Below are 13,425 nucleotides of genomic sequence, written 5' to 3' on the forward strand. Positions count from 1 at the left end.
AGTGAAGGAATGGGAGTGTGGACATGGCGAGGGTAAGAGCGAACCCTTCCTTCTTCCATTGTCCACAGGCTTCTAGCAGAAAGTGCAGGCCAGATTTGGACGTCTTGCAGCCTAACAATCTGGAGTAAAGGTTTGTTGTCTTCCTGCCTCAAGATCTGGATCACAGGCGTGCCCTTCATGTCTGGATTGTAATTCAGTCCAGATATAGTCAAGTTGACAACCAGGAATAGCCATCACGGTCACTGAGTCTCCGCAGAGTAAGTGACCCAAGAATGGGGAAGCCACAAATCTTACACTTATGCCTTGAAAAGCAGACACCAACACATCTGCACTATCAAATAAGTCCCTTAGACATTCCTCTGTGTGGGAGGTGTGCGAACAGAGGCTGGGCCGCTCTGGAGATCACTTCAGAGAGGAGCTACTGTGATCCACTAAGAGTGTGCTTCTCTGAAAATGCAATCAACAATTAATAAAGCATTCCGAATACTGGAATATGCTTTGGAGGAAAAGTACCTGGATGGTCATGGTGGGGAGTAGAGGTCTCAGAGGCCCTTGAGTGGAGGACAAAAAGTGTGTCTATCTGGAAGAGCCCTGAAGCCAGGACAAGACTGGCGACTTCCAGAGTGGTGGGGAAGCTAGACCTTGTGTCCTGTGGGAACTGGGACTCCAACTAAGAAAGACCCCGCAGTCTAGAAAGACAAGCACAAGGCTCGGGGATAGCACCTAATGGCTTGAACTGTTGACAGCCTTGACAGCTATTTCCTTAGCGCATCATCAAAGACGGGGAGGGATAACGAAGTTCACGGGTAGAAAGGAAGACCTGTTATCACATACTCCCTGAACCATGGAGGCCCCAGCTGGCGGTTTCAAGTCCACCCGCGGCAGCCTCAAGGCAAGCCTCTCATTTGGTGGCATTGTGTGTGCAGAGTTCAACCAGAGCTCTTTATGATCTGAAATAACACTATGTAAGGTCGCTCCATGGACCAGATCACAAAGGCCTTGTCCTTCCCTGCTTCATTTGCACAAAGGGTCGTGTTTGAAAAGTCCTGGCCTGAGGTTGGAGCCACCCTGCTTGAAGGAAATGAGTCTCTATCCAATGTTTACAGTGTGTGTATCCGCAGATGGAGAAGAAGAATAAAAAAAGCAGGCTAGAGAGAGTGGAGAGGTGGCTGTGGGGAAGGCAATCAGCAAGACAAAAAGAAAGGGTTAATTTAAGGCTTACAGCTTACCTGAAAACTCTGAGATTTATCCTCTGCCATCCAAACTACCCACCCACTCCACTCCTGCCCCAGCCAAGGTCTATCGGACCCCAACACAACACATTCGCCGATCTTGGCCACAAGGTGGCACTCTTTGGACTTTCTTACTTTCTTCCCCCACACCCTCCAAAAAAAAAAAAAAAAAAAAAAAAAACCTAAGAAAGGAGGGGAGAGGGGAGGGAGCAAGACACCGCACTGCCCCAACCAAGAACAATTTGAAAACCCACCCCATCATACTTAAAATCTAGGACAAAGAGCCGTCAGGACGGAACTGCTTCGACTGCAAAGCTTGAAGCTTAGCTTGGGAGCGGCCTGACGGTCCGAGCCCAGCAGCTCCACTCTGCAGAGCGCCCTGGGGTCCCTGAAATCCGAAACCCCGGCGCAGAACTGGCGGAAACCAGAGCAAAACCCTTGAACTTTTCTGGACAATTGCTTCCGGGCTTTTCAAGGGAGTCAGGGGACCGGACGGGAGCCCCGGCTGCGAATGGCGAGCCCCTGAGGTCCTGTGGACACAAGAGAGGCCAGCGCTCCGGCTGCAGCATGGACCGCGCGGGGAGCCTAGGCGCCGGCCTGCGGGGACTCTGCGTGGCTGCGCTCGTGCTCGTGTGCGCCGGACATGGGGGACGTCGCGAGGACGGGGGACCAGCTTGCTATGGTGGATTCGACCTCTACTTCATCTTGGACAAGTAAGTGTCTGGAGGATGCTGCTTTCCGGCGGGTGGTCCCCAAGGACGCCCCTGCTGGACTTGGTCCCCAGCTGTGCGCGGTCCCGGCTGCTTTGCCTGTTTTTCTTACTGTCTCTGGCCCCAAGCTTGTGAGTCCCGGGAGGATGCAGTTGACTGATTGCTTCCCATCTTAGTGATAACGATTGCAACCAAAAGTAGAACTTGCAGATACTTCCAAAGAGGCAAGAGTACTCTTCAAAGCCAGCCATCTCCTTTTGCAAATGTCCGGCCCCAAAATGCAGTCTTTGTTCTCGTGGCTTGATGCCTGACGACCCTGGGCACTTAGTGTGAGTCCAAGTTGGGGATTCTTTACCTCTGGGATTCCAGTTTGCCCTTTGTAGGGACGGTCTTGTAGGGGGCTGAGTACCATCCTGCCCCCTGCCCTATAGATAGCTGCCAGTCACATTGCCACCCTTCCGCCTAAGTGGTGTCAACCAAAACTGCTTTCAGATACTGGCAGATGTCCTCAGTGCCCTTTGCCTCCAGAGCTGAGATGTAGGTAAATCTGGGCTGTTGGCTTTTTTGACTGATGGGCTGCCAGGGAGGCCAGCATGATTGGCCTCTTGACTAAAATGGACTTTGCTTGGGGAAGAACTGAGTTAAGACCAGTTCAACACTTTCCAGATCCCCGCAGGGTTGCCAAGCCGCAGTCACTCAAGCGCTCCTTCATGCGCTCTGCTGAAAAGCAACAATAAAAGGTCCCTCAAGATCCGGGCTCCTTAGATTTGTGCGGGTGCCAGGAGAGGCGCTTGCAGTGGTGGGGAGATGAATTTCACAGACTGGAAAGTATTTGGGAGTTGGAACAGGAGTCCTGAAAAATAAGCTGGCCGCTGGACACCAAATGCGCTTCGCAGTTGCTGCTGGGGCTTGGTTTTTCCGTAGAGGCTGTTTTGAACTCCAGATTCTTTGGATAAAAAGTGAGATCTCTTTCTTACAGATTTACGAGAAGGTGGATACTTAAAATTTCAGGCTCAGGCTAAGAAATGGAAAATCTTTTGTGCGTTTTAGCAGGTGGGAGCTGGAGGTCCTGGGTGCGGGGAACTCTGGGACTCTGTCTGAAACCAAAGGTGCTGGGCATTGTGCTCTTTGAAGAGAACTCGAGGGCTGGGGCTCCTCTCAGTAGCATGCTTGCCTAGAATGCCTAACCCTGGGTTTGTTCCTCAGTACCACAGAAACCAATAAACTCATGGTGGTGTTGGTAGTGGCTCAGGCTGGCAATCCTTGCTGTAGGAAGGTGGAGGCAAGGGGACCAGGAGTTCAAGATGATCCTGTGCTTCTGGGCTACATAGTGAGTTTGAGGCCAACCCAGGCTACCTGAGACTCAAAAGAAACAAAAACCACAGTGTTCCAAGGAACCCATAAGGAAATTTGAACCATGAACAACAGCAACAACAAATCCCTCTTTTCCCAGAGGACTGTGGGGTGCTGTGAACACAACCAGGTGTCCTAATTCTATAATTTGAGCTGAACATTTGGTCCAGTTTATAAACGAATTTATTGTGGTGGTGGTGGAAGAAATCCAGTAGAATCATTTTAGGATTATTTTATTGGGGGGAAACCAAGTCAAAAGGTATAAAACATTTTTGGAAAAGAATAATGAAGACATAATTTCTCAGAAAATATTGGAATGTATTAGAAGGCAAATTAATGAAAACAGTTTGGAAAAGTTCAAAACGTATGTGGACAAAATAGAAAACTATGTAAGTCCCCGTGAATGCTTAGTGGAATTTCAAATAAATGGGCAGTGAGTTCTTTAGTGTTTAGAAATGTTCTTTGTCAAGTGGTGAAGAAGACCTATGTCAGTTCGGGGTTGCGTCTTATAGAGAATGACAGGACACAGAGCCATGGGAAAGAACAGAGGGAGATTTGACTATGTAAGCACTGTGCTCTTCAGTGGGCAACAAAATAGCGTAAGTGGAATATAGGAAGCTGGGGAAGGTTCTGCAGCCTCATTTACTCTCCGAAGCCTGATCTTAGTATGGAAAAGCTAGTTAGAAATGAAATTAGCCTTACATCATAATTTCCCAAGGAAAATTTATGTGAAAGTTAATGCACAAGCAAAACCACTCTGTTTCACTTGCAATTAACGAAATGAAAAAGATCAAGCAAGATACTGTGCTTATTGGGTTGGCAGAGGTTTTTAGAGCATTGCAGAGTCCAGTGTCGGCCACCTGTGTCCTGTCTTGTTAGGGACGGTGTAAATCGATGGTCTTCGTGGACTTGAACTGCACGTAGAACTTTCTAGAAGGACAGAAGTGCTCTGTGCTCCTGCTGTCCAGAACAGTAGCTACTCGTCGTATGTGGTCCCCATGCAAATGAGTTTGTGAACTTTTAATTTTGTTTAAATTAAATTGTCACATGTGGCTGCCATGTGAGTGGTGTGGGTGAGACAATGCTTTGGCAGGAAGTATCGCATGCTTTTAACACAGCTAAGGGTCTTCTTTTCCATCCAGCACGTCCTTATCTTAGAAGAAAGAGAGAAAGAAAGAAAGAAAGAAATGTAGTCAAAGAGGAGCCCTTACTGTGTGTCTATGGTAGTGTGGTTTATAGTAAAAAGCCGAGAATTACCTAAATGTCTGACAATGGGATGTAAGTAAGACATGAAATATGCAGAGTATATATACTGTATAGCCTTTGCGGATTGTGCATGTTTGCAAGATATTTTAGGAGAAATACATAATACTTATACTATTATGTTTCCAAACATTGTGTGCATTCCACCTTTGTAAGAAGCAAGGCCAGGCTTGATGCCAGCACTTGGGAGACCACGGCCAAACAGGCTAAGTAACTAGATCCCATCTCAGAACAGAGCAAAGCCAAGCTACCACCTGCATGTGCATGTCTGGACTTACTGTTAGGATTAGAATTCCTCTCTAGAAGATAAGAGCTTTAACTTCTGAAATTTCCAATTTCTCTATAATAAACATACCAGTTTTATATTCAGAAAAATGTGATTTTAAATGCTTTGTTTGGTTTTGGTTTTGTTTTTTAAGATAGGGTGTCTTTGTGTAGCCCTGGCTGTCCTGGAACTAGCTCTGTAGACCAGGTTGGCCTCGAACTCACAGAGATCCACCTGCCTCTGCCTCCTGAGTACTGGGATTAAAGCTGTGCGCCACCACCACCCAGCAATTTTGAATTCTTAAGAAAAAGTGTGGAGGGGGCTCTGGCCACTGAACTGAATTTCCAACCCCTCACTACTTAATTTTAGCCTCTGACTTCCCATCATTGTCTTTCTGGGGTATTTTTGTGTGTGTGTGCTAAATGAAAAGCTTGCTAGAACTTCTACGCTGTGTGTGTAGCTACACCCACAATCAGGCAAACTGGTGCATGGGCCAGCAGGCAGGCGCGGCAAACAAACAGGCGGCAGGGTAGTCCCTGCAGAGTCCTCCGTCCTGGAGAGGAAGGAGCTCCCCAGATACCGCTGTGCATCAGCAGACCGCAGCAGAGTGGGAAGGGAAAGAATGCTGACTTGGTTTGTCCTTGGGCTTCTGAGCCCCTTGATGGCTGGGCCGTGGGTCACAGGGACCCAGTCTGCGGCTGCTCTCCCCACCCCTGCTATTCCTCCCCTCCGATAGTCAGTTTGCTTTCCTGTGGCATTAAAGCTCGGCTCTCTTCAGCTTTGAGCAGGATGCATCTCTGGCCTGGAGGGAGCCCAGATTGTAGAGTTAATGGAACGTCATGTTTTCTCAACCAGGAGCAAAGACTGTCTAATGATAACCCAGAACACCACAGTAACACAATAGGGCGTTATTAGGGGCTCTGGCAACCGGGTTGCACAGGGTTTTACACTGATGGAATTTCATGTTTATAAAAAACATGCTTTTCTGGTTATAGTTGGGAAGAGTAATTTGCTGGGAATTCAATCAGGGACTTGAAAATCCGATTTGGAAGGCTCCTGCCCAGAGAAGAACAACAGAACCTCTCTAAAGTCTCCCAGGGGTCTTCAGGACCCATCATGGACATGGATGGACTTTTCCTTCCTGGCAGGGTCCTTTGTCACAGCAATGTACATTTACACGCCATGTATTAATCTTCTTTGTGTAGAAGGAGAAGGCGGATTTTTCCATCTCCAGTCTCGGGGCAGTGCTGGCCATGATACTTGTGCCGTAAAGACTTCAAAAATAGAACTCAGAAGAAAGCAGGGATGAGGAGGGGTGGGGCTGCAGGGTGAGACTTACTTTTTGCTCAACCAATTGTCTCTATCTCCTTTTCCCAAACAAAGGAAGCCCAGCTTGTCACTTTCTCAGACTTCCACTGGGTGTTGTGAGGTGTGCTGATCTGCAGGCTGTGAGGGAGCGTGGCACCCCAGAGACATGGGCACACAAGCCATGGATACAGACAGACATTTGTCATCTTAGACTGGAACCTCGCTGGGTATTGTTTTTCTAGAAAAGACCTGGGTTCCCAATGATTAATCTACAAAGGAAAAGTTCAAAGTCCAGATTTAGGTGAGTTCCCAGTCTCTTACACGCTTACACAAGGCCCAAGGCAGCCAGCCCCTGGTTGGCAGACGGGGTGAACCCTATTTTGTAGGTGGTAGAAACTTTAGTTCACCCCCCTGGGTTAGAATTGTCTACAACCAGGACTAGATCCCGACAAAGCAGCAGAGCAGCACCTTGTCTGCTCTGGCCCGCCAGCCTGGCCTTCTCTGCTGAGCTCTACCCTGTGCCGTTGGGCTGTAATGAGAAGCACATGGCAATATAGCCAGTGAGACCCAGAAGGTTCCAGAAATTAAAAATCCCTGCACCATGATTCAATAAATCATGGCTCCCAAGCAGTTAAGACTGCTTCATTATGGAACAGCTACTGGACCAGTGTCCCTCAGCTACAGCCGGTGGGAAATTTGCATGCTCCTGCATCCACCCCTCCCACCTCCCGGAGACCTGGGGCTAGGGATTCACACTCCCGGGTGTGACCAGTGCCTCCGAGTATTCTGCGCTTAAAGGTCCAATAAGTTAGTGGTTTGTTCCGATTGAGTTTGATGGGACGGGGAAATTCAAGCTTGCAGATATGTCCAGGCACACAGATGGGACTTGTTTTCTGAATGTCTTGGAAAGTCGTTTAGAGTAACAAGGCTGCAAAGCTGGCACCGAGCGAGGGGGGCAGCAGGCATTAGGCTACCTCGAACAAGCTGCAATAGTAACCTTAAAAGACACCAGGACAAGCATTTCTCCGGGGCCAGGATTTTATTTTATTCCAACATTCCAGCAGTTTGGTCCCAGGTTTGAAGAGGGTGTAGCGGGCAGGCGATCGTTGGTAGAACTGCCTACAGATAGGAAGGCTTGGTGTAGACAAGACCCAGGTAAGGCGAAAGCGTTTGTTTTGTGTTTCTGTCTGGGTGATTTACCTACCTCTGCGACTGCCAAGTAAATTACCTCTACTTTTCTTACCTCTGGAGACCTGGGAAAACTGGGTGTCACACTGAGAATAGAGTCCAGGAGGGGCTGGGAGAAGCCATCTCTTCTATAACTATAACCTGTAATTATCTCCCAGTGTCTAGGGACAGACTCTGGCAGCCCTTGGACAGACAGACTGACACATAAATGCAAATAAGACTCACTTCATGCTAATATAAATCAGGTGGCAGAACGAGAGGCCAGATTCAGCCCCTTGTACTAATTTAATTATTCCCTAACACAAGACAAAGAGGATATGTGGACACATTTTGATGTGATTTTCAGACACGCCAAGCTCTCACTGAGAAAGACATTTGATTTCCTCCATTATACTTGGCTTATTCTTTTCATGTGCCTGGCATAGACATGTTCTCAATGGTGATCAAAGTGATTGAAGCACTTGGCCCCGCAATGAAAACCGGGATAGACAGTGCCTACAGCAAGCCGTGTCCTTTCCCGGGAGGTGCAAAGATGGCCGAAGCCGGAAGCAGTCTGGACTGTTGGCTTTTTAGGCAGAGGACATGAGAGGGCCTCTGGGAAGCCAAAGCTGAAGGCTCCAGTGAGGACTTGGGGCAGGGCAATCAAAGTCAAGTTTAGATCAGCAGGAAAAATAACAAGTGACTGTCACGGCCCTGGCTCCCTGCCAGGCACTATGGTACAAATGGTGTCTGGACAAGCCTGCTTAGCCTTTGCTGTCCCATAACATCTGTACAGTCACCGTCACCGCTTCACTGGTGGGGGGAAGCTGAAGTGTAGAGAGACTGGCTGAGGCCACTTTAATCAGTAAAACCAATCTCAAAGCCACAGTTTACTTGAAAGATGCAAGACTGAGCAGTCAAAAGAACATTAAATAAGTCAGGGCGTCAGGCTGAGCTACGTTATGATGTGGGGATAAGCAGCCTTCAAGCCTCATGACAGGCTGCATTCATGGCTGTCCTGGGAAGGTCCCTTCTCCATCACAGCTACAGAGGAAGCAACTTAAATCCTGCCACTCACAGCCCACTGGCCCATACTGGTCATGGGCCCTCACCTTGCGGAAAGGGACTGAAGAAATATATGCCGGAGGACAGAAATACCAGATATGTGTGGGCACTTGCGGCCTCTACTGCAAACATAATTATACACTCCACTGGCCTGCATAAGCAAGAATAGCAGCTAAGCCGGATAAGGAGCCAACACGTCTGGAAGGGGTCAGTTTGGAGCTGAGAGACTAGGGCATGCTAACCAATCAGGAATGACGACGAGGCTAGCATTTCAGATCTACCCGGGAGGTGGCACCATGTCTCCTTTCTTCCCTTCCCCATTCCCGCCATACTTAAGAGGAACCCTTTCATGCCATGGGTAGGAACCAGCTTGATAGGGTGGAAAGGGGAAGTCACCAAAGTGTGACACGAATATATTTGAAAGACGAGAATTTCTCTTTGTGTAGTTGGTGGGATCTGAGGGAATTTGACGGCTGGGCAGCAAATCCAGCCCTGGTGCAGGGAGGCAGCGAGTTAAGAGTTTCCACACAGAGGTGGATTCGGAGTGTGACTTTGGGGTTTTGACCCACACCAGCGTTTCTAGATGGAGAGGAGGCTGTCACACCCAGTGAGACAGGTTTTCATTATGCAGGAGTGAAGGGTAAGTTAGCATTCCTAATTCTTGTCATCTAAATATCATGATTCTTCCTGATCATTGTGATAACCAACGATGAATAGACGCCAATACATTTATTTGTTTCTTTGTTTGTTTATTTATTTTTGGTTTCTCAGGACAGGGTTTCTCTGTAGCTTTAGACCCTGTCCTGGAACTAGCTCTTGTAGACCAAGCTGGCCTCAAACTCACAGAGATCCGCCAGCCTCTGCCTCCCAAGTGCTGGGATTAAAAGTGTGTGCCACCACTGCTCGGCTCTACATTTATTTTTAAGAGCCACCTAGGGTTGGTCCCACTTTGTTGGGAATCCCTGATAAAGAACGGAGAGTAGAGCAACACATGCTGAGCTTGTTGCTCCCGGGCTGGAGAGATGGCCCAGTGGTTAAGAGCACTGTTGCTCTTCCAGGGTCTCTGGTTCACTCCAAGCACCCACGCATTGGCTCCTGGTCATCTGCAACTCCAATCCCAGGTGTTCTGATGCCCTCTTCTGGCTTCTGCAGGAACTACATCCGGGGCGCAGACTTCCAAGCAGAAGCACAATCCCAACAAAACACATTGTTAAAAAAAAAACACCACACACACAAATACACTAAAAAAGGTTTGTTTATTACTAGTACCCAAGGATCCATCCCAGCAGAAATGGTAATGGGGCGGGAAATATAGAGAACCAGAGAGAAGTGTTGACCTTGTAAGTGTGCTGGGTCCCGGTTTCACTGGGCCAGGAACTTGGACTTTACAAACTCTCCTCAGATGATTCTCAGATGGCTGTGGTGTAGGTCACTCATTCTCACAGAAGCTTTAAGGCCAAGGAGAAAGACAAAAACAGCTAACCTTCCTCCTCCCTGAAGAACAAACGGTAGCTGAGGCAGCATGCGCCTGCAAATGGAACTCCAGGGAGAGGCCTTGTTTGGGTGGTGATGAGGACGCCAACATGATGTGGAGGATGGAGAGCGGTGTAGCAGGTGGAGAAGGGAGAACGGTGTAGCAGGTGGAGGATGGAGAACGGTGTAGCAGGTGGAGGAGGGAGAACAGTGTAGCAGGTGGAGGATGGAGAGCGGTGTAGCAGGTGGAGGATGGAGAACGGTGTAGCAGGTGGAGGATGGAGAACGGTGTAGCAGGTGGAGGAGGGAGAACGGTGTAGCAGGTGGAGGATGGAGAACGGTGTAGCAGGTGGAGGATGGAGAGCGGTGTAGCAGGTGGAGGATGGAGAGCGGTGTAGCAGGTGGAGGATGGAGAGCGGTGTAGCAGGTGGAGGATGGAGAACAGTGTAGCAGGTGGAGGATGGAGAACGGTGTAGCAGGTGGAGGATGGAGAACAGTGTAGCAGGTGGAGGATGGAGAACAGTGTAGCAGGTGGAGGATGGATAATGGTGTAGCAGGTGGATGAGGGATAACAGGTGTAGCAGGTGGAGGAGGGATAACAGGTGTAGCAGGTGGAGGATGGAGAGCGGTGTAGCAGGTGGAGGATGGAGAACAGTGTAGCAGGTGGAGGATGGAGAACGGTGTAGCAGGTGGAGGATGGAGAACAGTGTAGCAGGTGGAGGATGGAGAACGGTGTAGCAGGTGGAGGATGGAGAACGGTGTAGCAGGTGGAGGATGGAGAGCGGTGTAGCAGGTGGAGAAGGGAGAACAATGTAGCAGGTGGAGGAGGGAGAACAGTGTAGCAGGTGGAGGATGGAGAGCGGTGTAGCAGGTGGAGGATGGAGAGCAGTGTAGCAGGTGGAGGATGGAGAACAGTGTAGCAGGTGGAGGATGGAGAACAATGTAGCAGGTGGAGGATGGAGAACAGTGTAGCAGGTGGAGAAGGGAGAACAATGTAGCAGGTGGAGGATGGAGAACAGTGTAGCAGGTGGAGAAGGGAGAACGGTGTAGCAGGTGGAGGAGGTATAACAGGTGTAGCAGGTGGAGAAGGGAGAACTGTGTAGCAGGTGGAGGAGGGAGAACGGTGTAGCAGGTGGAGGAGGGAGAACGGTGTAGCAGGTGGAGGATGGAGAGCAGTGTAGCAGGTGGAGGATGGAGAACTGTGTAGCAGGTGGAGGATGGAGAACTGTGTAGCAGGTGGAGGAGGGAGAACAGTGTAGCAGGTGGAGGAGGGAGAACAGTGTAGCAGGTGGAGGAGGGAGAACAGTGTAGCAGGTGGAGAAGGGAGAACACTGTAGTAGGTGGAGAAGGGAGAACACTGTAGTAGGTGGAGGATGGAGAACGGTGTAGCAGGTGGAGGAGGGAGAACAGTGTAGCAGGTGGAGGAGGGAGAACAGTGTAGCAGGTGGAGGATGGAGAACGGTGTAGCAGGTGGAGGAGGGAGAACGGTGTAGCAGGTGGAGGAGGGAGAACGGTGTAGCAGGTGGAGGAGGGAGAACGGTGTAGCAGGTGGAGGAGGGAGAACGGTGTAGCAGGTGGAGGAGGGAGAACGGTGTAGCAGGTGGAGGAGGGAGAACGGTGTAGCAGGTGGAGGAGGGAGAACGGTGTAGCAGGTAGGCCATTACTTGTCCACCAGTGTTGACAAATCCTATTTTGTACACAAACACACACACACACACACACACACACACACACACACACACAAGCCATGATGCTCACTCACTAGGACCGACCTTGGCTCTATTTCCATCAAGACTCCAGAATGAACTGGGCTCAGTGCTGCACAAGGATAAACGAAGGCTCAGTCACAGGGCTATGGATGCCAACTTTGGGCTTAGATGGCTCCAGTTATAAACCTTAGCTCAAGCTTTAACCGAGCACTGTGAACTTGGGGAAATGATTTTAAAACTGTTAACCTCTCCGATGATTGGCTCCTTCTTGTTAATAAAATGGGCATTAAAACTTCTGCTCAGGGAAATGTTCTAAAGATTAAAATCTTAACCTGCATTTGGCAAATGCATACATGAGTGAAATTCAGACATATGTGACATACATGTAATCCAGACAATGAGTGGTGGTAGCATTAAAGATGGTGGTGCTGATACTGATGGTGATATAAGGATGATGGTGACAGACATGAAGGTGATGGGGATGATGGAGGTGATGATCATGGCAGGGATGATAGTGATGGTAACTGATTGTGTCAAGATGGTAGTGACAGGGATGATGGTGATGGTGGCAGAGATGATGATCGTCATGACAATGACAAGGATGATAACAATGGTAGTTCATGACAGAGGGATGGCTATAGAGATGGTGATGATGATAACAGGGGTAACTGTCATGGTACTGATGGTGACAGGGATGATCATAGTGGTGATGGTGAAAGAGGTGATGATGCTCATGGTGCTCACAGTGATGGGTGATGATAACAGTGATCATAGCAACAAGTCTGATGTCATGGTGGATATAGCGGCATTGAAGACATCAGTGGTCCATGATGCTGGTAGTTATAACTACCCCTAGAGAAACGTTGTGGTCCGCTAACAAATGATGCTCCCCATCTTCAGTGCAATGGAGACTATCTGACCAGGGTAAGGTACATATCAAATCTGTTTATTTCTTCTCCCCTCTCCCCACCCTCGTGTGTGTGTGTGTGTGTGTGTGTGTGTGTGTGTGTGTGTGTGTGTGTATGTGCGTGTTCTCACAGGAATTCATGTAACCCAAACTGGCCTTCAACTCTTCTTGGCGTGCCTACTTCTGTCACTCAAGTACTGGGTTTCAGGCGTGTGCCATCATGCCTGGCTCAGTTCAGTTTTTATGAAACTGCTAAGCCTTAGGAATTATAAAGAGCATGTCCTTTTCTCAGGGAGCTCAAGGTGCAGTGGAAGAGACAAAGCAAAAGAAATGCTAGTGACGTAGTTTGGGTTGATAGGAGAGGGAGTTTTGCAGGCTTTGGAGAGGAGGTAACTTTGGACCAGGAACCTGGAAATTGAGTGGGATTTTGCCAAATAGTAAAGAAGCAATGTACAGAAAAGCCGAGTGACATTAACTGCCATGTAAGTGTGACAGGGAAGACCTTAGGAAGAATCTGAATTTTATCCTTCCAGCAATAAGTTTGTAGATTAGTAATTTCTTTTTTTTAAGTTGAGGAGTTTCCGAGAGCAGTGGCAGTGCGCTCATGTCTATTGGCTATTCATGGATCTCCTCATGCCTATTGGCTATGTATCGATCACCTCATGTCTATTGGCTATACATGGACCACCTTATGTCTATTGGCTATGTATCGATCACCTCATGTCTATTGGCTATACATGGATCACCTCATGTCTACTGGCTATACATGAATCACCTTATGTCTATTGGCTATGTATCGATCACCTCATGTCTATTGGCTATATATCAATCACCTCATGTCTATTGGCTATATATCGATCACCTCTGCTTGCGGTGGGGATGGAGACAAGAGAATAAGTGAAGCTGGAAGTTTTTTGTTGTGAGAGCAAGACTTGAGCAGTAGGCTGAGTGTGTGGGGGAGGGGAAGCAGCCT

The 13,425-nt window shown here is 48.7% G+C and overlaps 1 protein-coding gene across 1 annotated transcript in view; it reads left to right on the forward strand.

The window, feature by feature from the left end:
• The first annotated feature begins 1,408 nt into the window (after positions 1 to 1,408).
• The window catches only part of Antxr1 (ANTXR cell adhesion molecule 1), a 191,244-nt gene continuing 179,227 nt past the window's right edge, over positions 1,409 to 13,425 (forward strand). Inside the window, exon 1 of the mRNA XM_075983580.1 lies at positions 1,409 to 1,945. Within this exon, the coding sequence (XP_075839695.1) occupies positions 1,800 to 1,945 (146 nt within the window). The 5' untranslated portion in view covers positions 1,409 to 1,799. The remainder of the gene's footprint in view (positions 1,946 to 13,425) is intronic.

The sequence above is a fragment of the Microtus pennsylvanicus genome, chromosome 8, assembly GCF_037038515.1.
Source record: "Microtus pennsylvanicus isolate mMicPen1 chromosome 8, mMicPen1.hap1, whole genome shotgun sequence".
NCBI classification, from domain to species: domain Eukaryota; kingdom Metazoa; phylum Chordata; class Mammalia; order Rodentia; family Cricetidae; genus Microtus; species Microtus pennsylvanicus.